Below are 23,312 nucleotides of genomic sequence, written 5' to 3' on the forward strand. Positions count from 1 at the left end.
ACTGTTGGTTAAAGGCTTGTAAGTAAGCATTCCTCGGTAAGGTCTACACTTGTTGTTTTTGGCACATGTGACAAATAAAGTTTGATTTGATTTGCAGAATTATAGTGAACATTTGGAATCATATAGTCACTAAAAAGGTGTTAAACAAATCAAAATAGATTTGAGATTTTTCAAAGTAGCCACCCTTTGCCTTGATGACACCTTTACACACTCTTGGCATTATCTCAACCAGCTTCACCTGGTATGCTTTTCCAACAGTCTTGAAGGAGTTCCCACATATGCTTAGCACTTGTTTGCTGCTTTTCTTTCACATCCCAAACAATCTCAATTGGGTTGAGGTCGGGTGATTGTGAAGGTCATCTGATGTAGCACTCCATCACTCTCCTTCTTGGTCAAATAGCCCTTACACAGCCTGGAGGTATGTTGGGTCATTGTCCTGTTGAAAAACAAATGATTGTCCCACTAAGCGCAAACCAGATGGGATGGCATATCGCTGCAGAATGCTGTGGTAGCCATGCTGGTTAAGTGTGCCTTGATTTCTAAATAAATCACTGACAGTTTCACCACCAAAGACACGCTGGTTGGAACCAAAAATCTCAAATTTGGTCTCATCTGACCAAAGGACAGATTTCCACCGGTCTTAATGTCCATTACTCGTGTTTCTTGGCACAAGAAAGTCTCTTAGTCTAATTGGTGTCCTTTAGTAGGGGTTTCTTTGCAGCAATTTGACCATGAAGGTCTGATTCGCGGAGTCTCCTCTGAACGGTTGATGTTGAGATGTGTCTGTTACTTCAACTCTGTGAAGCTTTTAATTGGGCTGCAATTTCTGAGGCTGGTGACTCTAATGAACTTATCCTCTGCAGCAGAGGTAACTCTGGGTCTTCCTTTCCTGTTGCAGTTCTCATGAGAGTTGGTTCATCATAGCCCTTGATGGTTTTTGTGACTGCACTTGAAGAAACTTTCAAAGTTCTTGAAATTTTCCGTATTGACTGACCTTCATGTTTTAAAGTAATAATAGACTGTAATTTCTCTTTGTTTATTTGAGCTGTTCTTGACATAATATGGACTTGGTCTTTTACCAAATAAGGTTATCTTCTGTATACCACCCCTACCTTGTCACAACTCAACTGATTGGCTCAAACACATTAAGAAGGAAAGAAATTACATAAATGAACTTTTAACGCGGCACACCTGTCAAATTAAATGCATTCCAGGTGACTACATCATGAAGCTGGTTGAGAGAATGTCAAGAGTGTGCAAAGCTGTCATCAAGGTGTCACGACTTCCGCCGAAGTCGGCTCCTCTCCTTGTTCAGGCGGCATTCGACGGTCGACATCACCGGCTTTCTAGCCATCGCCGCTCCATTTTTCATGTATCCATTTGTTTTGTCTTGTTCTCTGCACACCTGGTTTTCATTCCCCAAACAATTCATATGTATTTATTCCTCTGTTCCCCATCATGTATTTGTGTAGGATTGTTTGTGTTACATGTATTTTGATATTGTGGATATTGTTACGCTCATTACTTTTTGTCTATGTTCTGTGTTTTGGGCACATTTTATGTTATTTTCGTGCCTGTTCACGACACTCTGCTCTCCTGCACCTGACTTCGCCTCCAATACACACTCCTAACACAAGGCAAAGGGTTGGTTACTTTGAAAAATCTCAAATATATACTCTTTTTGTTTTTGGTTACTACTTGATTCCATATGTGTTATTTCATAGTTTTGATGGGTTATAAGCTGACATGTATAATTGTTTTAAGGTTAGAATAGTGCCAACTGTAAAGTTTTGTGGAGGATGAATAAAGGTCTGGGGCTATTTTCATGGTTCGGGCTAGGCCTCTTAGTTCCAGTGAAGGGAAATCTTAACGCTACCACATACAATGACATTCTACACAATTTTTTATAAAAATAATATAGATGTCCACATAATTTTGGTCATGTAGTGTATAAGAAAGCTCAGGAAATATTTGTGTTAGTTCTTTACACTTATTTAAACCCTTTTTTTGTGTTTGCACAAAACTACCTCCATACTTCCATAAATGATTTATACCGGAGACTAACATTGTGTTTGTGAGAATCTCCCCTTTCCACAGTGGGGTTACATTAATTTGTAGCCCATGGTATCGACTTCAGATGAGTCCCGGCACTACAGCCGTGTTCGTGTGACGACAGATTTTTTGGATGTCTCATGGTCTGATAAACGCTGCTGTAGCTCGACCACCTTCCACCGCAGATGCGGAAGGCCGTAGGCAGATGTGGTGGATTGAGACGCAGTCCATGCAACAAAAAAGATATCTCTAGCTTAAACTGACGGATTCTGATGTGGAGTTTTATATTATGTTACTTAGGTTGACACACAGGTGCATCAATAGACTCCAGGCTAGGGGGTTCAAATGAAATGTATCTTGAGGTGTACTTACGTATAATTATTGTGTACCTACAAAGTACGTTACCCATTCTGACAATATAATCGTCAGCTTCTCAAAGCGACGCCCCAAGTGAGAAAATAAACACACTAGTACACCATAGAGTACGTAACATCTACATAAGTACAAGGTTGTCGCTAGATGTTACACAGGATTTTCAGTGCATGCAGAAAGTATTCACATCCACTCACCTTTTCCACATGTTGTTGTGTTACAACCTGAATTTAAAATGGATTAAATTGAAATATTTTTTTGTCACTGGCCTACACACAATACCCCATAACGTCAAAGTGGAATTATGTTTTTTTACATTTAAAAAAACGTATTAAAAATGAAAATCTGAAATTTCTTGAGTCAAGTATTAAACCCGTTAGGCAAGTCTAAATAAGTTCAGGAGTAACAATTCGCTGAACAAGCCACACAATAAGTTGCATGGACTCACTCTCTGTGCAATAACGGTGTTTAACCAGATTTTTGAATGAATACCTCATCTCCACAAATAAATTATTTGTAAGGTCGATCAGTCGAGCAGTGAATTTCAAACACAGATTCAACCACAAAGACCAGGGTGGTTTTCCAATGCCTTGGAAAGAAGGGCACCTATTGGTAGATGGGTAAAAAAAAAATGTTTTAAAAGAAGCAGACAATGAATATCCCATTGAGCATGGTTAAGTTATAATTACACTTTGGATGGTGAATCAATACACCCAGTCACTACAAAGACACAGGCGCCCTTCCTAACTCAGTTGCTGGAGAGGAATGAAACTGCTTAGGGATTTCACTATGCGCCCAATTGTGACTTTAAAACAGTTTACAGAGTTTAATGGCTGTGATAGGAGAAAACAGAAGATGGATCCACAAGATACACACGGCAAGGCAGGGCTTAACGTGACCACATCCCCGAGTACAGAACGGCCATATGGTACTCCCCTTACTCCGAGGATAAATTGCCTTCTTTACTCATAACCTGACAACGGCAGTATTCTTTATTTTAAATCATTTCATAAACATTTTGGATATCCTTGGCTGGTCATTTTTAATCAACTTTTATGTCTTCTTAATCAACGAGCTACGTCATGCCTAAAAACATTTAATTATAAACGTAAACATTTTAGTATGAACAGATAGACTGTCGCATGGAATGTACGTCATGATTATCAGCCAATGAGACGACTTCAACTGTATACACAACTTACAGTTGAAGTCGGAAGTTTACATACACCTTTGCCAAGTACATTTAAACTCAGTTTTTCACAATTCCTGACATTTAATCAGAGTAAAAACTCCCTGTCTTAGGTCAGCTAGGATCACCACTTTATTTTAAGAATGTGAAATGACAGAATAATAGTAGAGAGAATGATTTACTTCAACTTTTATTTCTTTCATCACATTCCCAGTGGGTCAGAAGTTTACATACACTCAAATTCGTATTTGGTAACATTGTCTTTAAATTAACTTGGGTCAAAGGTTTTGGGTAGCCTTCCACAAGCTTCCCACAATAAGTTGAGTGAATTTTGGCCCATTCGTCCTGACAGAGATGGTGTAACTGAGTTGGGTTTGTAGGTCTCCTTGCTTGCACACGCTTTTCAGTTATGCCCACAAATGTTTTATAGAATTGAGGTCAGGGCTTTGTGATGGCCACTCCAATACCTTGACTTTGTTGTCCTTAAGTAATTTTGCCACAACTTTGGAAGTATGCTTGGGGTCATTGTCCATTTGGAAGACCCATTTGCGACCAAGCTTTAACTTCCTGACTGATATCTTGAGATGTTGCTTCAATATATCCACATAATTTTCCACCCTCATGATGCCATCTATTTTGTGAAGTGCACCAGTCCCTCCTGCAGTAAAACACCCCCACAACATGATGCTGCCACCCCCGTGCTTCACGGTTGGGATGGTGTTCTTCGGCTTGCAAGCCTCCCCCTTTTTCCTGCAAACACAACGATGGTCACTATGGCCAAACAGTTTTATTTTTGTTTCATCAGACCAGAGGACATTCTCCAAAAAGTATGATCATTGTCCCCATGTGCAGTTGCAAACTGTAGTCTGGCTTTTTTATGGCAGTTTTGGAGCAGTGGCTTCTTCCTTGCTGAGCTGCCTTTCAGTTTATGTCGATATAGGACTCGTTTTACTGTGGATATAGATAGTTTTGTACCTGTTTCCTCCAGCATCTTCACAAGGTCCTTTGCTGTTGTTCTGGGATTGATTTGCACTTTTCGCACCAAAGTACGTTCATCTCTAGGAGACAGAATGAAGGCGTTATGAAGGCAGTGTGGTCCCATAATGTTTGTACTTGCGTACTATTGTTTGTACAGATGAACGTGGTACCTTCAGGCATTTGGAAATTGATCCCAAGGATGAACCAGACTTGTAGAGGTCTACATATTTTTTCTGAAGTCTTGGCTGATTTCTTATTTTTTATAAGTTTTTTTTTTTTCACCTTTATTTAACTAGGCAAGTCAGTTAAGAACACATTCTTATTTTCAATGACGGCCTGGGAACACTGGGTTAACTGCCTGTTCAGGGGCAGAACGACAGATTTGTACCTTGTCAGCTCGGGGGTTTGAACTAGCCCAATGCTCTAACCACTAGGCTACGCTGCCGCTTATGATTCAAGTCAAGAAAAGAGGCATTGAGTTTGAAGGTAGGCCTTGAAATACATCCACAGGTACACCTCCAATTGACTCAAATGATGTCAATTAGCCTGTCAGAAGCTTCTAAAGCCATGACATAATTTTCTGTAATTTTACAAGCTGTTTAAAGGCACAGTCAACTTAGTGTATGTAAACTTCTGACCCACTGGAATTGTGACACAGAGAATTATACGTGAAAAAATCTGTCTGTAAACAATTGTTGAAAAAATTACTTGTGTCATGCACAAAGTAGATGTCCTAACTGACTTGCCAAAACTATAGTTTGTTAAAAATACATTTGTGGAGTGGTTGAAAAACAAGTATTAATGACTCCAACATAAGTGTATGTAAACTTCTGACTTCAACTGTACATTTCCAACATACTGTACTTGACATGTCTGTCATGAAGCATGAGTCAGTATAAAAACACCACAAACACTGCCTGCTAATCAATCTAAATCAGCTGCAATTGACCTGAGTGTCAACAGGCACTATTACGCTATTGGCCATGGTAACTCAACCCCATTCAAATACAGGATTACTGATGACTAGAACTATGGTTTCCATAGCTACCCTTCACAAAGCCTTGCTCTGTGGAGGTGGTCATCCTGTTTGACCAGTTTAAAGCATTCTGGTTGAACACTAATGTATAACAATCTACAGTTTAATACTGTACAGTTACACTAAATGACGTATACAGTAACTAGTATTTAACTGGCCCGTGGGGGAGCTGGCTAGTGAGACTACAATGATGATGGCTGGATTAGTCTCCATGGGAGACTGATCAGACATGCTCGTAGCAGTGGTAGTAGTGGAGGGGGATGGAGCGATGGAGGCCGCCAATGTCAGGGCGAGAGGGGAACGAGGGAGAGTAGGAAGCTAAATGTTGAGAGTAGTTCTTACATGTGTGATTCTTTACCACTCAAGAACAATGTTATACATTCTTTTCTTTACCATGTCTTCACTGTGGTATACAGGGGATGTAAGCTAGTCAGAACAGAACAGGAAGTTGCACTTGAGGTTTATTTAAATATAATGTGTGACACAATCTCAAGTAATTCCTTTTTTTACCGGTAGAAGGTCTTAGGGGGAACTCCAAGTCTGTATGACTTTATGTCTACCTCTCTTTTCAAAACATTGGCTGTGACAGGACACATCACAATGTGCTATAACATATTACATAAATCCTAACCTTTTGGCCCTGGCGCTCGCACGCGTCACACTTAGCCACCTGAGTGAGGAGACAAGCATGATGTAGAAATACCAGTTAGAGCGTACCTCGTAGAATAAGAACTCACATAACAGCTAAGGGCTGGCACAATTACAGTATAACCCTGTGACCGACAGTTATGGATGAAGACAGCCACTAAAATAAAATAACCGACATAAACGGGGAAGCTGGGCATGAGTGTGTTTGAGTCTGTTTCTGTGGTAACGTAGACTCTTAACAAAGTGATGAAACTTTGTTGCTCCTTGCTGAAACAAGCAAAAAATGTTTTCGCAAACAATGTTTGTTTTTAGCATCCTATAGGGACCTGACAGGAAGTGATCGAAGCAGCTAGTTGAGTTAGTGTGTGGGTGTGTCTGGTGGTGTTAGAAGAGGAGGGGGGAGAAGGAGAAGGGGGAGAAGATTAGAACATAAAGATGATATCTTTGGTTCTGTTAAGAATATGAGGGGATTTCTCAGCAGACCAAATGTAGACTAATCTTAAATAGCACATAGTGCAGGGTCTAATGAGGAAACCTGACAGGATGGGATACAGGAGCTGCGTTAATGCACAGCAAACAGTATAAACCAGAGGATTTTCATCAACCCAGTATAAAAAATCATGGTCTTTGCTCCCTTGACTTTACAGTGCAGAATGGGGAGATTAAAGGTATGCAGTATTTGTGTACGTGTCACTCACCACTCACCACAGGTAGAACTCGTACAATCGGATGATCCATGATTACATATGAATCAAATTTGATCTATACCAGTTTACTAAATGCATTAGTAAACCCAGCAACCCACACTTAAATCCCTGTTGCCTTGGCAACAGTGGCAAGGGAATAACTCCCTAGGTAGGAATAAACCTTGAGGGCAACACTCTCACATGACAACATAAACGTATGCATATGCAGAAACATGTGCAGTATTCGAAAGCACAAAAAAAATGCATGAATGAGACAAGACAAAGATTTTTCCTTGAATGAGTCGGACGGGAAGGATATAATCCAAACACCCGTACAGGCCCTCATCCCCGTCATTCGCTGGAGAAAGAAACAGAGATGTCGCATAAAGAGATCGGGGTGCCTTGTGAGGATCAGGCGACAAGTGGCTAATCTTCCTTTGCCATCCGTACTGTTAGCTAATGTTCAATCACTGGAAAATAAATGGGACGAACTGAAAGCATGTATATCCCACCAACGGGACATTAAAAATGGAAATATCTTATGTTTCACAGAGTCGTGGCTGAACGACGACATTAATAACATAAAGCTGGCGGGTTATACACTCTATCCGCAGGATAGAACAGCAGCCTCTGGTAAGACATGGAGCGGGGGCCTATGCATATTTGTAAACAACAGCTGGTGCACAATATCTAAGGATGTTTCAAGGTTTTGCTCGCATGAGGTAGAGTATCTCATGATAAGCTGTAGACCACACTATCTACCAAGAGAGTTTTCATCTGTATTTTTCGTAGCTGTCTACATACCACCACAGACTGATGCTGGCACTAAAACCACACTCATTGAGCTGTATACCGCCATAAGCAAACAGGAAAATGCTTATCCAGAGGTGGCGCTCCTAGTGGCCAGGGACTTTAATGCAGGGAAACCTAAATCAGTTTTACCTCATTTCTATCAGCATGTTAAATGTGCAACCAGAAGGGAAAAAAACTCTAGACCACCTTTACTCCACACACAGAGACGCGTGCAAAGCTCTCCCCTGCCCTCCATTTGGCAAATCTGACCATATTTCTATTCTCCTGATTCCTGCTTGCAAGCAACAATTTAAGCAGGAAGCACCAGTGACTCGGTCTATAAGAAGTGGTCAGACAAAGCAGATGCTAACCTACAGGACTGTTTTGCTAGCACAGACTAGAATATGTTCTGGGATTCTTCTGATGGCATTAAGGATTACACCATATCAGTCACTGGCTTCATCAATAAGTGCATCGACAGCGTCGTCACCACAGTGACTGTACCTACATACCCCAACCAGAAGCCATGGAATTCAGGCAACATTCGCACTGAGCTAAAGGGTAGATCTGCCACTTTCAAGGAGCGGGACTCTAACCCGAAAGCTTATAAGAAATCCCGCTATCCCGAAGAACCATCAAACAGGCAAAGAATCAATACAGGACTAAGATCGAATCCTACTACACTGGCTCCAACGCACGTCGTATGTGGCAGGGCTTGCAAACTATTACAGACTAAAAAGGGAGGCACAGCTGAGAGCTGCCCAGTGACACGAGCCTACCAGATGAGCTAAATAACTTCTGTGCTCGCTTCGAGGCAAGTAACACTGAAACATGCATGAGAGCATCAGCTGTTCTGGGTGACTGTGTGATCACACTCTCCACAGCCGATGTGAGTAAGACCTTTAAACAGGTCAACATTCACAAGGCCGCAGGGCCAGACGGATTACCAGGACATTTACTCTGAGCATGCGCTGACCAACTGGCAAGTGTCTTCACTGACATTTTCAACCTCTCCCTGACCGATTCTGTAATACCAACATGTTTCAAGCAGACCACCATAGTCCCTGTGCCCAAAAACACTGAGGTAACCTGCATAAATGACTACCGACACGTAGCACTCACGTCTGTAGCCATGAAATGCTTTGAAAGGCTGATCATGGCTCACATCAACACCATTATCCCAGAAACCCTAGACCCACCCCGATTTGCATACTGCCCCAACAGATCCACAGATGATTAAATCTCTATTGCACTCCACACTGCCCTTTCACACCTGGACAAACAACACATCCGCCATGCTGATCTTCAACACGGGGGCCCCTCAGTGGTGCGTGCTCAGTCCCCTTCTGTACTCCCTGTTCACTCATGACTGCATGGCCAGGCACGACTCCAACACCATTATTAAGTTTGCCGATGACACAACCGACAACGATGAGACAGCCTACAGGGAGGAGATCAGAGACCTGACCGTGTGGTGCAAGGACAACAACCTCTCCCTCAACGTGATCAAGACAATGGAGATGATTGTGGACTACAGGAAAAGGTGGCCCGAGCACACCCCCATTCTCATCTACAGGGCTGTAGTGAAGCAGGTTGAGATTCCTTGGCGTCCACATCACCAATAAACTAACATGGTCTAAGCACACCAAGACAGTCGTGAAGAGGGCACAACAAAACCTATTCCCCCTCAGGAAATTGAAAAGATTTGGCATGGGTCCCCAGATCCTCAAAAAGCTTTACAGCTGCACCATCAAGAGCATCCTGACGGGTTGCATCATCACCTAGTATGTCAACTGCTCGGCCTCCGACCGCAAGGCACTACAGAGGGTAGTGCGTATGGCCCAGTACATCACAGGGGCCAAGCTTCCTGCCATCCAGAACCTCTGTACCAGGCGGTGTCAGAGGAAGGCCCTAAAAATTGTCAAAGACTCCAGCCACCCTAGTCGTAGACGATTCTCTCTGCTACCGCACGGCAAGCGGTACCGGAGCACCAAGTCTAGGTCCAAGAGGCTTCTAAACAGCTTCTACCACCAAGCCATAAGACTCCTGAACATCTAATCCAATGGCTATCCAGACTATTTGCATTCTGATACAGAATGCAGTGATGTGTACTGAACCTATCTGCCATAATAAATAAATACAGTGGAAGCTGCATTCATATAGACAATATTGCCATAGTTTATAACTGGTATGAATGTTGACTGACTGCTATTTAATGAAAGCCATGACCTATTCCTATTAAAGAAGCCCATTTTAAATCTGAATTTCTTATGTCATCAACAAGCTTTTTGAAAGACAGCTATTCGTCAATCCAGATACCCAGATGTTTATAAGCGGGGACACTATCAACAAGGTAATCATCAAATGTACATATGCATTAATCATCAGATAGATTTTTACGTGATTTGGAGAATAACATAGACTTGGTTTTACCTGCATTAAGTACTAATTTCAGTTCAACAATGGGTTTCTGCAAAGCAATGAAGGTAGATTGAAGCTCCAAAATAGCCTGGTCAACTGTGGGGGCAACAGCATACAGAACAGTGTCATCTGGATATTGGTATATGTTACATTTCTTTGCAGACAGACCAACATTGTTTAAATTAACCAGATTAAGTACAAGACCTAAAATCAAACCCTGTGGGACACCTTTCGTAATATCGAGGAAACCTGACTTAACACCATCTGGAAAAAAAACATGTATTGAAAAGAATGCCAGTGATTACAGATGTCATTCGGCCATGTCAGCAAAGTTGTTTTTGTAATCTTCGAACCAATTACATGATACCTGATCCATACTGATTGCAGACAATCTTTGAATCAATAAAGTGTGGTCAACAACAACTTCAATAACTCAATAAAGAGGGCAGCACAGTGCTTCCTCCTATCCATACCCTTTACCACATCATTTAACACCAAGGTTGCATCAGAGATGGTGCTATGACCCGCCCTGAAACCAGACTGGTGTACAATTAGAATACATCTCGTAGCTAGGAAGAATCTAAGACGACAGCTAATTTATGATTCTACCATTTTTACTAAGCAAGACAATTTCAAGATCAGGCGACAATTATTTAGGTCAGGGGGGGTCACCACCTTTGTGGAGAGGGACCACATGGGCTGCCTTCCAAACCGTGGGGATAGCACCCGAGATAATCGTCAGATAAAAAATGTGCCAATGACTTCTCCAGCAAATGAGCCCCAGTAGATGTTTTCTTAAGCAAGGCATATAGCACATCACAAGTAAAATGTTGTTGGAATGAATAATACAAACTATGAGGTAGAACTTAGAAAGTAGCTTGAGTTAGCTTTCTTCATTAAGGAAGTACATCTACAGTATTTCACAATAACCTGAAACACTGCCAATCAGTTACTGTGTCAGTTTTTCAAGCCTTTATCCCAAGGCCTAATTTCTTTTTCTTCTCTTTTTTTTCAGTCCTTAATGGTCTTTAACAACATCATCAAGAACCAAAAATACAAAAGTTGTTTATGATTCTAAATGCATTTCATAATCATATTGTCACGGTCTGGTGAGAACCTCAACTCCATTTCTGCCAATTTCTATTGCATATATTGAAAGCGGTGTAAAAGTGTACACTGAACATTTCATGACTCTTGGACCAAGGAAATGTATTCAAAATACTTCTGAAGTTCAGAAATTGTATATTCGTTAACAGTAAAATATAGCCCTATTTCTTTCCTTTCCCAGAGTTTCTGTATTGTTTTGAAATTGACCAAGGTCTAATTTCTCATCATAATGAGATCTGAAAGTTCTATAGGGAACCAAGGATTTGTTCTATTTTGAATTCTAAGGCGTTTTAAAAGGAGTGTGATTGTCTACCAGAGATATAACAATAGATGAGAAGTTCTAGAGCCAATTCAGTGTCAGACAAGAAAGCTCTATCAGGTGTGTGTGTGTGTGTGTGTGTGTACCACCTGCTGTTATGGTAGGTTTACAACAATAACGCCTTTCAGCAGCTTGGTGAGTTCCAGTGTGGAATACAAGGTCGCTACGTGTTGGGTTAAGGTCTTTACAACATCAATATGCCTACCACTTATTAATTAGTACTTGTAGTAATAACTGAATTTAGTTGGTTAGTTAAATTAATGCCGCAAAGAGAGAAAAGAGAAGTCCTGTCACTGAGCAACTGTTTTTTTTTCTAAACACATAGTCCCTCCCTCAGTCCCCATCATATAAAATAAGTGTCTATTTGGGTTGATGTAATAAGTGTCTGGTATGAGTGTTTAGATCAGTATGTCTGAAGGAATAGTCTACGCTGATGTGAAGTTCAAAAAGCACCAAAAGACTGAAGGAAAAGATGGTGGTAAGTTCTAAACTAAAATCTGTCACTAAAATCTATTTTTATAATCATGCTGTATGCTCAGGATGTGCAGAATGTTCAACAAAAAGCTTCCTCTATCTGCCAATATATATATATATCTAAAATCTTTAAGGGGCAATCTAGGATCCGTTTTTGAAATGAATGCTATATACAGTGCCTTGCGAAAGTATTCGGCCCCCTTGAACTTTGCGACCTTTTGCCACATTTCAGGCTTCAAACATAAAGATATAAAACTGTATTTTTTTGGTGAAGAATCAACAACAAGTGGGACACAATCATGAAGTGGAACAACATTTATTGGATATTTAAAACTTTTTTAACAAATCAAAAACTGAAAAATTGGGCGTGCAAAATTATTCAGCCCCTTTACTTTCAGTGCAGCAAACTCTCTCCAGAAGTTCAGTGAGGATCTCTGAATGATCCAATGTTGACCTAAATGACTAATGATGATAAATACAATCCACCTGTGTGTAATCAAGTCTCCGTATAAATGCACCTGCACTGTGATAGTCTCAGAGGTCCGTTAAAAGCGCAGAGAGCATCATGAAGAACAAGGAACACACCAGGCAGGTCCGAGATACTGTTGTGAAGAAGTTTAAAGCCGGATTTGGATACAAAAAGATTTCCCAAGCTTTAAACATCCCAAGGAGCACTGTGCAAGCGATAATATTGAAATGGAAGGAGTATCAGACCACTGCAAATCTACCAAGACCTGGCCATCCCTCTAAACTTTCAGCTCATACAAGGAGAAGACTGATCAGAGATGCAGCCAAGAGGCCCATGATCACTCTGGATGAACTGCAGAGATCTACAGCTGAGGTGGGAGACTCTGTCCATAGGACAACAATCAGTCGTACATTGCACAAATCTGGCCTTTATGGAAGAGTGGCAAGAAGAAAGCCATTTCTTAAAGATATCCATAAAAAGTGTCATTTAAAGTTTGCCACAAGCCACCTGGGAGACACACCAAACATGTGGAAGAAGGTGCTCTGGTCAGATGAAAACAAAATTGAACTTTTTGGCAACAATGCAAAATGTTATGTTTGGCGTAAAAGCAACACAGCTCATCACCCTGAACACACCATCCCCACTGTCAAACATGGTGGTGGCAGCATCATGGTTTGGGCCTGCTTTTCTTCAGCAGGGACAGAGAAGATGGTTAAAATTGATGGGAAGATGGATGGAGCCAAATACAGGACCATTCTGGAAGAAAACCTGATGGAGTCTGCAAAAGACCTGAGACTGGGACGGAGATTTGTCTTCCAACAAGACAATGATCCAAAACATAAAGCAAAATCTACAATGGAATGGTTCAAAAATAAACATATCCAGGTGTTAGAATGGCCAAGTCAAAGTCCAGACCTGAATCCAATCGAGAATCTGTGGAAAGAACTGAAAACTGCTGTTCACAAATGCTCTCCATCCAACCTCACTGAGCTCGAGCTGCTTTGCAAGGAGGAATGGGAAAAAATGTCAGTCTCTCGATGTACAAAACTGATAGAGACATACCCCAAGTGACTTACAGCTGTAATCGCAGCAAAAGGTGGCGCTACAAAGTATTAACTTAAGGGGGCTGAATAATTTTGCACGCCCAATTTTTCAGTTTTTGATTTGTTAAAAAAGTTTGAAATATCCAATAAATGTCGTTCCACTTCATGATTGTGTCCCACTTGTTGTTGATTCTTCACAAAAAAATAAAGTTTTATATCTTTATGTTTGAAGCCTGAAATGTGGCAAAAGGTCGCAAAGTTCAAGGGGGCCGAATACTTTCGCAAGGCACTGTAGCCGTTGATTCTTGAAGAATATTACTTATAAACGCCTCATCAGCTTAGTTCAACTGTATTACCCCATCAGAACAAATGTAAGCTTGTTTTACGGTGTTTGTATACAATGTAATTGTAAACAAACACAGTATGGCTTTAAATCATGGTTAAAACTATCGTTTGTATCTCATGGTCATGGATGGTCCGTCCTCGCTCCTCATAGCTATGAACTTGAGAATGGTTACATTCCTCCAGCCCCATCCCCCAGCAGTTTACCAAAACAATACCCAGATGGCCCCTTTAAAATTGTATTTATACTTCACTGACTTTATTTGACAACACATATTGATACCCTATTTCAAAACATGTTCGCTAGGACAAAAATGACTTGCATCACAGAGATTTTAGAGACTACAATTCAAAGGGTTTGCAGGAAACATATTTGTTAGCTGATTTGCATTCAATACTTCATGCCTTATCAGTGATCTGTGCTGATTATTTTACATTACAGTTTTACTTTGTCACTTTGGTCAAATTTTCACAAGTATCTGGTACATTTTCACAACTCTTACCACAAAACTCTTGTTTAGGTTCTTATTTTTCAGAGTAAATAACCCACGGACACTAGAGAAGCTTTAACCAAGTTTAATTCTTCCCAAAGGTTCTGTACAGCTGTAATCAGACAGCGAAACTTCTCATATCACAGTTATATACATCCTACTTAAGACACTCCCTCTCTCCAATCTGACCAGATACTAACCCTGATTACTCCCTTAAGGGGAACTGACCTCAACCCCTCCTTCACCTAATCCCCAGCTATTCATCTATCTTCCCTATATCAACACATCATTCTCTTCTCCTCCTTCAAACACATTCCAAAGCCTTCTGGCTCCCTACAGACTCTTTCTATTCAAGGCTTCGTCTATATCATTTATTTAATATCTCAATGTGCAAAGTTTAGCCAATTCCAACACTCTAAACTGGTCACACTTGTAACCAAACCAGTCTTTAACTCAAAACCTTTCATTGTGCATTCATTTGGATTGTAAACATCTCTCACCACACAACAATTGATTCAAAACATATGTTTATTGTGAAATGTAATGAGAACATTGGTTTAATTTCTATTGAGTCATTTTAACTACCAGTTAATCCAATAGAAAACAAAGCAAGATACGTGTTTCAAATCGCCCTTAGAAGTACTGAAAGTAAAATTCTACAGGACTGTAAATTACAGTAGATTACAGTTTTCACATTAGGCAATACACTTACATTACCCAACAAAATTGACAGAAATTCTATAATTTCCATAATATCTATCCAATGTGTAATCAAAGGTGTGATCAATGAAGACATCCTCTACAATCATTCATAATTGCAAATGTAAGAAAGTAAATGAAACTAATTAAATGAATGAAAATAAAACAGAACGTTTAGCATGCATTAGTTTGCATGAAGCCTGTCTTGAGCATTTGGCCATAAATTCTCATCCACATCACAGTGAATGTCCTCATTACTCATGCACCACAGGAAAAACATTTTGACATGGCTAATCCAAGCTTGACATTGGTCTGCATTGATGTCATCGAATGCCTCATTCATGGCCAGTAGTAGGGTGGCACACTCATAGGGATGGCGATCGTACAGCTTCCACCTCCATGCTGAAAAAGATTCCTCAATAGGGTTGAGGAAAGAAGAGTATAGGGCCACGAATTGGGGATGGGCCCAAAACCATGCCTGAACCACCTCTGCAGGGTGGAACCTGACATTGTCACACTCAGTGGCATAGGTTACCCCTTCACATTGACAGGCCTGCTCAATTTAATTGAGAAACACAATGAGATGTGCAGCGTTGTAGGATCCAAGTAATGCCCTACATCCTGCCACACCATCCTCAGAAATAGCTGCGTACATTGAGATGTTTCCCCCACATTGTCCAGGCCCTTGGACGGTTGCCCATTGGACGATGAGTTCCCACCCATGGATCTGAGTTTTATATATATATTTGTGATGGTTCACAGCAGCATCAAGCACCATCACCCTCTAAAATATATTTTGGTTATTTTTACAATATAGTTACAACATGATAGTGTGATGTATCATGTGCATCAAATAGTAACAGCATATAGTGCTATATCTGAACATACTTGGCCTGCAGTTGTTTCACCCGGTCGTTGTTTCTCAAAGGCATCAGGTAAATGTGTTTCATAGATACCTGGTGCCTCTTCAAAAGGTGGGCCATTGTTGGTAGGCTGATGGATGTCACATTGGCAATGGTGTCATCATTCTCCTCAATGGCCTGTTTTATTTTGGACAGCCGTATGTCATTTCTGGCCCTCACCATTTCCACCACTGTCCACTCCTTCTGGTCAGCACACGGCCACCACCATGGGTTCTTCTGTCCATTCTGAGGGTAGAACAGAGTCTACTGTCAATAGATCATACTGTAAGACTCTTGTAACATGTTTTGTAAATTTACATGCATTACAATACGTAATTTACTGTAGATAAGCATAGTACATGTCCTCCAGACTTACCGGTTTTCTTGGTAAAATTTTCTCAGGATCAAATTGACAGTTGATCTTTTCAGATTGGGGTGAACTAATCTGTCAGCCTCTGCCATGGTAAGGCCTCTGTTTATCATATGTTCAACAACGATGGCCCTGATTTCATTAGACACAACAGTTCCCTCCCTCCCTCTCTCTGATGCCCAACTCTTTGACCTCTTTAATGGGGCCCAGGCCCACCTCTCTTAACAGGCCCCTTGTCCACGAGCTCTTTGATTTCCACCTTTACCTTGCGGTCTTTCCTGCTCCATGTTGAAATCGATTAGCAACAACTAGTAGTCATTATGTATGGTTATCATGCATCATACATGTCATTTAGATGTTTATACTTTACAAACACACTTTATTTTGTACTTCTCAAAATACATAAATAGTGGACAAACCAGTTTAAAATGAATAGGTTTACCAAACGGTTAAGGGGTTAACCATTAAGCTCAGTTGGATTAAATGATGGTCGAATGTATTTGAACAAATGAAGAGAATCATACGAAAAGTATTGTGAGCATTGCATTGTGAAAGGCAATGACTTTATATGAAAGGTATTTCTAGATGAAACAGTGATCAGGTTTGGTGAAAAGGTTACTGTGTGATTTTGTGTGTTGTACTTAGTCAATTGAAAATGTGCTTACATTTTTGAAACAACAGCCTTTGTCATGATCTGTTTTGAGTTTGTACAAAATTTTACCGCATTCTTGTGAAAACAGGACCAAAGTGCTAAAATAAAATAAAAATAAACTGAGTGTTAAAAATGCTGGTTCAGGAACAGCCAATGTGATGAGAGGAGTTGTCTTGTGCTCACACTTTCATGGTTACATTTCAGCAACAGCATCCACAGGGAATGATGCCACGTACAATGAAATCTCAATTCCCAAAGCCGGACGCAACCAGACATCTACCGACACTAATGGTATGTGTGTGTGTGTGGATAGGTGTGTGCGTGGGTGAATATGCGTGGGATTGTGTGAGTCAGATGAAGTCAGTGCAAGCTCGGCAAAACAATGAGGAAGTTTCCTACATATGGGTGGAAAAAATGTTTACAAGATGCAGAACAGATTCTATTTGAGCTTTTTGTCAAAAACCATGTTCCTTGTTCCTACGAGTCATACACTGAGTGTACAAAACATTAAGAACAACTAGTTAATATTGAGCTGCACCCCCTTTTGCCTTCAGAACTGCCTCAATTTGTCGGTACATGGATTCTACAAGGTGTCAAGCGTTCCACAGGGATGTCCTTTGGCTGGACGTCCTTTGGGTGGTGGGTCATTCTTGATACACACTGCTGCAGTTCTTGACCCACTCAAACCGGTGCGCCTGGCACCTACCATACCCCGTTCAAAGGCACTTAAATATTTTGTCTTGCCCATTCACCCTCTGAATGGCACACATACACAATCCATGTCACAACTGTCTCAAGGATTAAAAATCCTTCTTTAACCTGTCTCCTCCCCTTCGCCTACACTGATTGGTGGATTTAACAAGTGACATCATTAAGGGATCATAGCTTTCACCTGGTAAGTCTGTCATAGAAAGAGCAGGTGAGCAATCCCAGGTACTTCTCTGCCGCTGCCACTACAACTATTTTCTGACTTTCAATTCATTTCTGCGGTACAATTAACAACCATGGTTATAAATGCTAAAAAGCCCACCGTACTGAAGCACGTATTCTTCCCATCACTCTTGACCTCCACCTACTCACAGGAATGCTCTCACCCTGTACCCATCTTCCTCTGTCACTCTCTTCACTGCTTAGGCATACAACACTTTCTGTTCTATTCTAACCCTGGCAACCTCAATCTGCCTTTCTCTCACTGGACACCTCCGATCTCCATCCCGATGGTCACCCTCACAACTAACACAACTTTCTCCACCGATACCACACATTCCTTCATCTCATGCCCTCCTGCACACTTCTCACATCTGGGCATGTCCCTCCTACACACTGCTGCAATATGCCCATAAACATGACAGCTAAAACACAGTAATATTTTCGTAACATAAGCTCTCACGTGATAACTGACACTTCCTACCTTGACCTTACCTGGTAACGACTCTGCATCAAAACTCAGCATGATAGATAATGTCTTCTCCGGTTTGCCCACCGTATCTACGTCTCATCAAGTGGCAGGTGTCACAGACACTGGGAATCTTCCATTTCAACTGCTCCTCCTCAACACTTAATGCCTCTCTCGTTATCACTCCTTTCGACGGAGCCCTGCTCCAGAGAACAAAGCACGGCACAATTCTTGTCCCTAATCTCGTAATAGGGAGCGCCCTCTCCCTCTGGGGGGAGGAAACATAATAAATCATCACGAGTCCATTCCGAGTTACTTTCACCAACTCAACAGTCCCCAACCTCTCCTCCACCCAACCTGACACCACATGTGGATCAACCAAATAACAAGGATCCGTTTCCTTCGGGCTCCCAAGTGGCGTAGAGGTGTAAGGCACTGCATCACAGTGCTAGAGGTGTCACTACAGACCCTGGTTCACAACCAGCTGTGATCGGGAGTCCCATAGGGTGGCACACAATTGGCCCAGTGTCATCCTGATTAGAGTTTGGCCAGTGTTGGCCGTCATTGTAAATAAGAATGAGTTCTTAACTGACTTTCCTAGTTAAATAAAATAAATCAATTCTCTCTACAAATCTCACCCCCACTGGGTCAAAATCATCCTTATCAGCCTTGGGACGAAGCCCGAACTCAGCAATCTCCTCCTCAATCTCCTCACACTCAACAAGTTCCATCTCTGAACTACTGGAGCACGTATCCCTGTTTTTGCACTTGACGCCCATCTTCCTCACCTCTACACTCAACATATATGCAGCAGTCATCACTGCACCTGCCGCCACATTTAATTCATCCTCACTCTCCTCCTGTCCCATTTCCTCCTCAAGCGCTTCCACAACTTCTGTGCAATCCTCCATTCCATATTCACTAAAAATCTTCCATGTCTCTCCTTTTTATCTGTCCATCTTCTCCTTCACCAGATCTTTCAGAAGACCTGTGTAATCCCCCACTCCATGTTTATTCATAATATGCAGCACTTTCTTCCTTATTTCCTTTTCCGCCATCTTCCCCACCGTGGCCATCGCCCAACACCCCGACCGCCTCTCCGCCCACTAAGGATTACTTGTCGACTCAGAATGATTTAGCCGGAGTGTATTTTCTCTCGCTTCAGTTAAAATAATGGCCACCATAGATTTCAAGAAATGTTGCATCATTTTTTACGTGGTTGCGTCATATTTCGTTGCATACTTTCTGTTGAAGTTTGCATCAATGCTTAAAAAATATGTACAAACGGAGTACGGACTTGAGAATTGCCCTCCCTGCTCCGTTTTGCATACTTTGATTTGGAATCATACTCTGACCCTCACGTGTTGCAATTTGTGTGCTCTGAGTACGGTAGTATGCATTTTGAGAAACACCCACAGCTGTACGTTTTCTTCATGTTTGATGATTTCATGTCTCACATACAATAAAATGAAGTAGCGGGTCTTATAGGTCCGTTTAATTCATTCTCTCTCTGTCTCCTCAGCTGGTGACCCTGATTCTCAGGAGGGGTCAAAGGTCAGAGCAGGTGGATATGACCCTGTCAAAGTGGTCCTGGTGACTCTCTGTGTTCTTCTGATGGGGACGGTCATTGGACTTGTGTTCCTATGTGAGTGACCTAGACAGTGGAGGTGGCTAGTCTAAAGCAGACTATATATCGGAGACAGATTCATAGAGGCTTTTGTCCAGAGCTATGAATATAGAGAAATATCTAGGCACATTTTTAGCGCAAGAGCTGGAAAATCTCCACAGTACTGCTTCAAAATAGATAAATGTTTTATGCCAGGTCATTGTCTAATTTCTGTGACAACATAAGTGATACAATATAAAAATGTTGGTGAATAAATTGAATAGCTATTTGTAATACTTTTCACAATCAACTAATATTACATTATTATGCAGAAGAATGTTGGGGTCAGATTCCTACAATTTAAAATGTATGTATTTTTGCAATCAGATATCAGCAACCTGCAAACCAAAAACACAGAGCTCCAAATTCTGCAAGCGGCTTACAATCGAAATCTTACCTCAGGTGAGTTTAGTTCACACAAAGAAAATGTTCACATCGATTTTCAAATATAACTGTTGTTTATATGTAGCTGAATGTAGGGAATTTGAGTCAGAGTTGTTATCTTTTGGCAACTAGCTTTAATGATCAAAAGAGAGCTTCAAGAACAGCGTGGTCATCAGCTGGCACAAGCCACAGTCATAAAATCTGATTTTAAACCTAACCCTAATCTTAACCACACTGCTGGTCCAAACCGTAAATGAAGACCAAACAGCTCATTCTTGTTTTCATAATCGTTGTGAGGCCCATCTAGCGGGAGTCGCTCAGTTCTGCCTTCAGGGCAGGATTCATGGCAATAAACTTCAACCTGCGAAAAGCATAATTATCTTTATTCACAACAGTTTGGCAACAAAATGAAGAATTGAGAAGGCAGAGAACTCCACCCTCTTGCCCTACAAACACAGGTGAGATTATGCTATGAGGGAATGTGTTTACTCATAGATGTAGTAGGTTGTATTATGACCCAAGATAAAAACCTGTTTCAGGTAGCAATCCTGAGTTAAAGTCAAAACTACTTCAAATCAAGTTGTCAACTTCAGGGGCAGTCTGTTTTAGTCCCTCCTTATTCATTGATGCAACAATATAGCATTCTTGAATAGTTGTGAGATGATCATACAGTATACAGTCTCATATCCACATGGATTGTACACTATCAGTAACACAAAAACAAAAGACATTTGACTATAGGTTGGCATAGAGATGAGTAGTGCACAGGGCACTGACAATGGCATTGGGTTAAATCTGTTCTCTCCACAGGGAATAATGACTGTCCTCAACCTATGAACTGTGCTGAAGGCTGGGAGTATTATGGGGGGAAGTGCTATTACTTCTCCCCTGATAAACTGACCTGGGCTCAGAGTCGGGATGAGTGTGTCACCAGGGGGGGGCACCTTGTCATCATAGGGAGCCAAGAGGAGCAGGTATGACTCCATTATTGATTCTCTCAGTTGTTTTGATGCACATTTTTCCTTTCCTCTACTAACATACAAATGACAATAAATCTTGACATAATTCTTCATACAATGTTTCTGGTGTAGAAATTCTTAGATCAGAAAATTGGTACAAAAATAAGTACGGATCCTGAAGACAAGTTCTGGATTGGGCTGACGGACAGTATAAACGAGAATAAGTGGTTATGGGTGGACAATTCATCTCTAAGCACAAGGTTTGAATGCATGTTTAAATCAATATCGTAATACAATCACCCTAGATTAAAACTTATTGCGATCATACCTCTTATGTATTATCATCCTTCAATCCATAGCTTCTGGCTTGGTGGCCGGGAGCCAGATGACTGGAAAGAAGAGAATCCCGACGGTGAAGACTGTGCTAGAATGGGGGAACCGAATGGTACTAATGACGGCAAGAGTTGGTTGGATGTCAACTGTAATAAGACTCAAAGAAGAATATGTGAGACAAAATCCCCCTTGTGAAACAGTATCTTTAAGAAACTCAAAAGTTCCTAAATATGTCTCTGAACAACAAAATATTTTTTTACTGGCATTGATAAGAAGGAGGAGAAACTGTATTATGACTGGTTTACAGGAGATTACTGCAGATATTCACATCTTTCTTTTTTTGTACATACATTTTTTATGCTTTTTATGCTATGGTGTAAAACAAACCAAATCCCCAACTGAGTCTAATTAAAAACATATCAGATATATTCAGTTCACGCCTCTTCACTTCTCAGTAGGCTACTGGTGTTGGATCTTAATTTGCCGAGTATTGTTGTTGCAATAAGATTTAAACTTTAGTCCTTCAATAATGTCAAATGTTGCTTGATTGGTGGTTAAGCTGTTACCTGGCCAAATTTAGGCTTCATGAAAAGTGCAATATTGTTAAGTGTGGGTTTTAGTGTGGGTTTTCAATAAATTTTTGTAAATCATGAAACATATCTCCATTTTGCAGTGCAGGAAAATTCTCAGCAACAAGAGTGATAAAATTAAGATCCTACACCTGTACATCATCCTCAGTGTGTTTTGTACATGTATATTTCTGCTTAACAGTGCTGTCTCTAGGCTAGTCATTTGAGAGAAAAAATATTGTGTGTGTGTCTATCCAAACCATTGAATTAATAAAGTGTCAAAAGTTAAATTAGTTTTTTTCAGCAGTATATTTATTAAGAAGCCTTGTTGTCTTACCTACAGTAGTTCAGGGGCTAGAAAAAGATGCCAGAATGCCTACTGTTCACTTCTCTAGTGGTGTATCATGAATATTCAAAAGGTAGAAAATAAAGAATTGTCATTTGAGGTTTGACACAAAGCTTTAAAGTAGGTGTATTAAAGGGATTTATTAGTGTCTCCATACCCACCACATTTACATGCTGCTTTGCAATAGTCTGAGAGATCACTATTCATTATTAGATTACCAAGATGGTGAAATGGAGCCTCATACATGGTCAGTGGTGATTTTAGCATGTAAATCTTGATGTGGTAAACTACACCATTTTTTTTTTAGATGCATGCCAGCAAAGCCACAACACAACACTAAACAATACATAAATAGCACTATAACGGTGACAAACTGTTAGGGCCTACATAAAGCAGTCCCAACACCTTATCACTGCTACACCTGGCTATTAGGAGAGCCTTGTCTGGCAGCGAAACAGTTCATTCAGCCTCATTTACTGCCTTAAAAAAAAAAGCTGCTATTTTTTAAATTTAACTAGGCAAGTCAGTTACGAACACATTCTTATTTTCAATGATGGCCTAGGAACAGTAGGTTACCTGCCTTGTTCAGGGGCAGAACGACAGATTTTTACCTTGTC

General features: G+C 40.8%; 1 protein-coding gene across 6 annotated transcripts in view; it reads left to right on the forward strand.

The window, feature by feature from the left end:
- LOC109907577 (C-type lectin domain family 4 member A) overlaps positions 1-22,642 on the forward strand; it is a 30,908-nt gene extending 8,266 nt beyond the window's left edge. The window contains exons 1-9 of one of the 6 annotated variants that reach the window (XM_031793732.1): positions 11,948-12,078; positions 17,247-17,333; positions 17,597-17,681; positions 19,961-20,083; positions 20,432-20,506; positions 20,884-20,946; positions 21,299-21,462; positions 21,580-21,707; positions 21,807-22,642. In XM_031793732.1, the coding sequence (XP_031649592.1) occupies positions 12,073-12,078; positions 17,247-17,333; positions 17,597-17,681; positions 19,961-20,083; positions 20,432-20,506; positions 20,884-20,946; positions 21,299-21,462; positions 21,580-21,707; positions 21,807-21,975 (900 nt within the window). In that variant the 5' untranslated portion in view covers positions 11,948-12,072 and the 3' untranslated portion in view covers positions 21,976-22,642. Of the gene's footprint in view, positions 1-11,892; positions 12,079-17,246; positions 17,334-17,596; positions 17,682-19,960; positions 20,084-20,431; positions 20,507-20,883; positions 20,947-21,298; positions 21,463-21,579; positions 21,708-21,806 lie in introns of those variants that run through there. The other 5 variants (XM_031793733.1, XM_020505621.2, XM_020505622.2 and 2 more) reach the window with 5 other exon arrangements.
- Positions 22,643-23,312: the final 670 nt, after the last annotated feature.

Source organism: Oncorhynchus kisutch, linkage group LG17 (genome assembly GCF_002021735.2).
Source record: "Oncorhynchus kisutch isolate 150728-3 linkage group LG17, Okis_V2, whole genome shotgun sequence".
In the NCBI taxonomy this organism is placed as follows: Eukaryota; Metazoa; Chordata; class Actinopteri; order Salmoniformes; family Salmonidae; genus Oncorhynchus; species Oncorhynchus kisutch.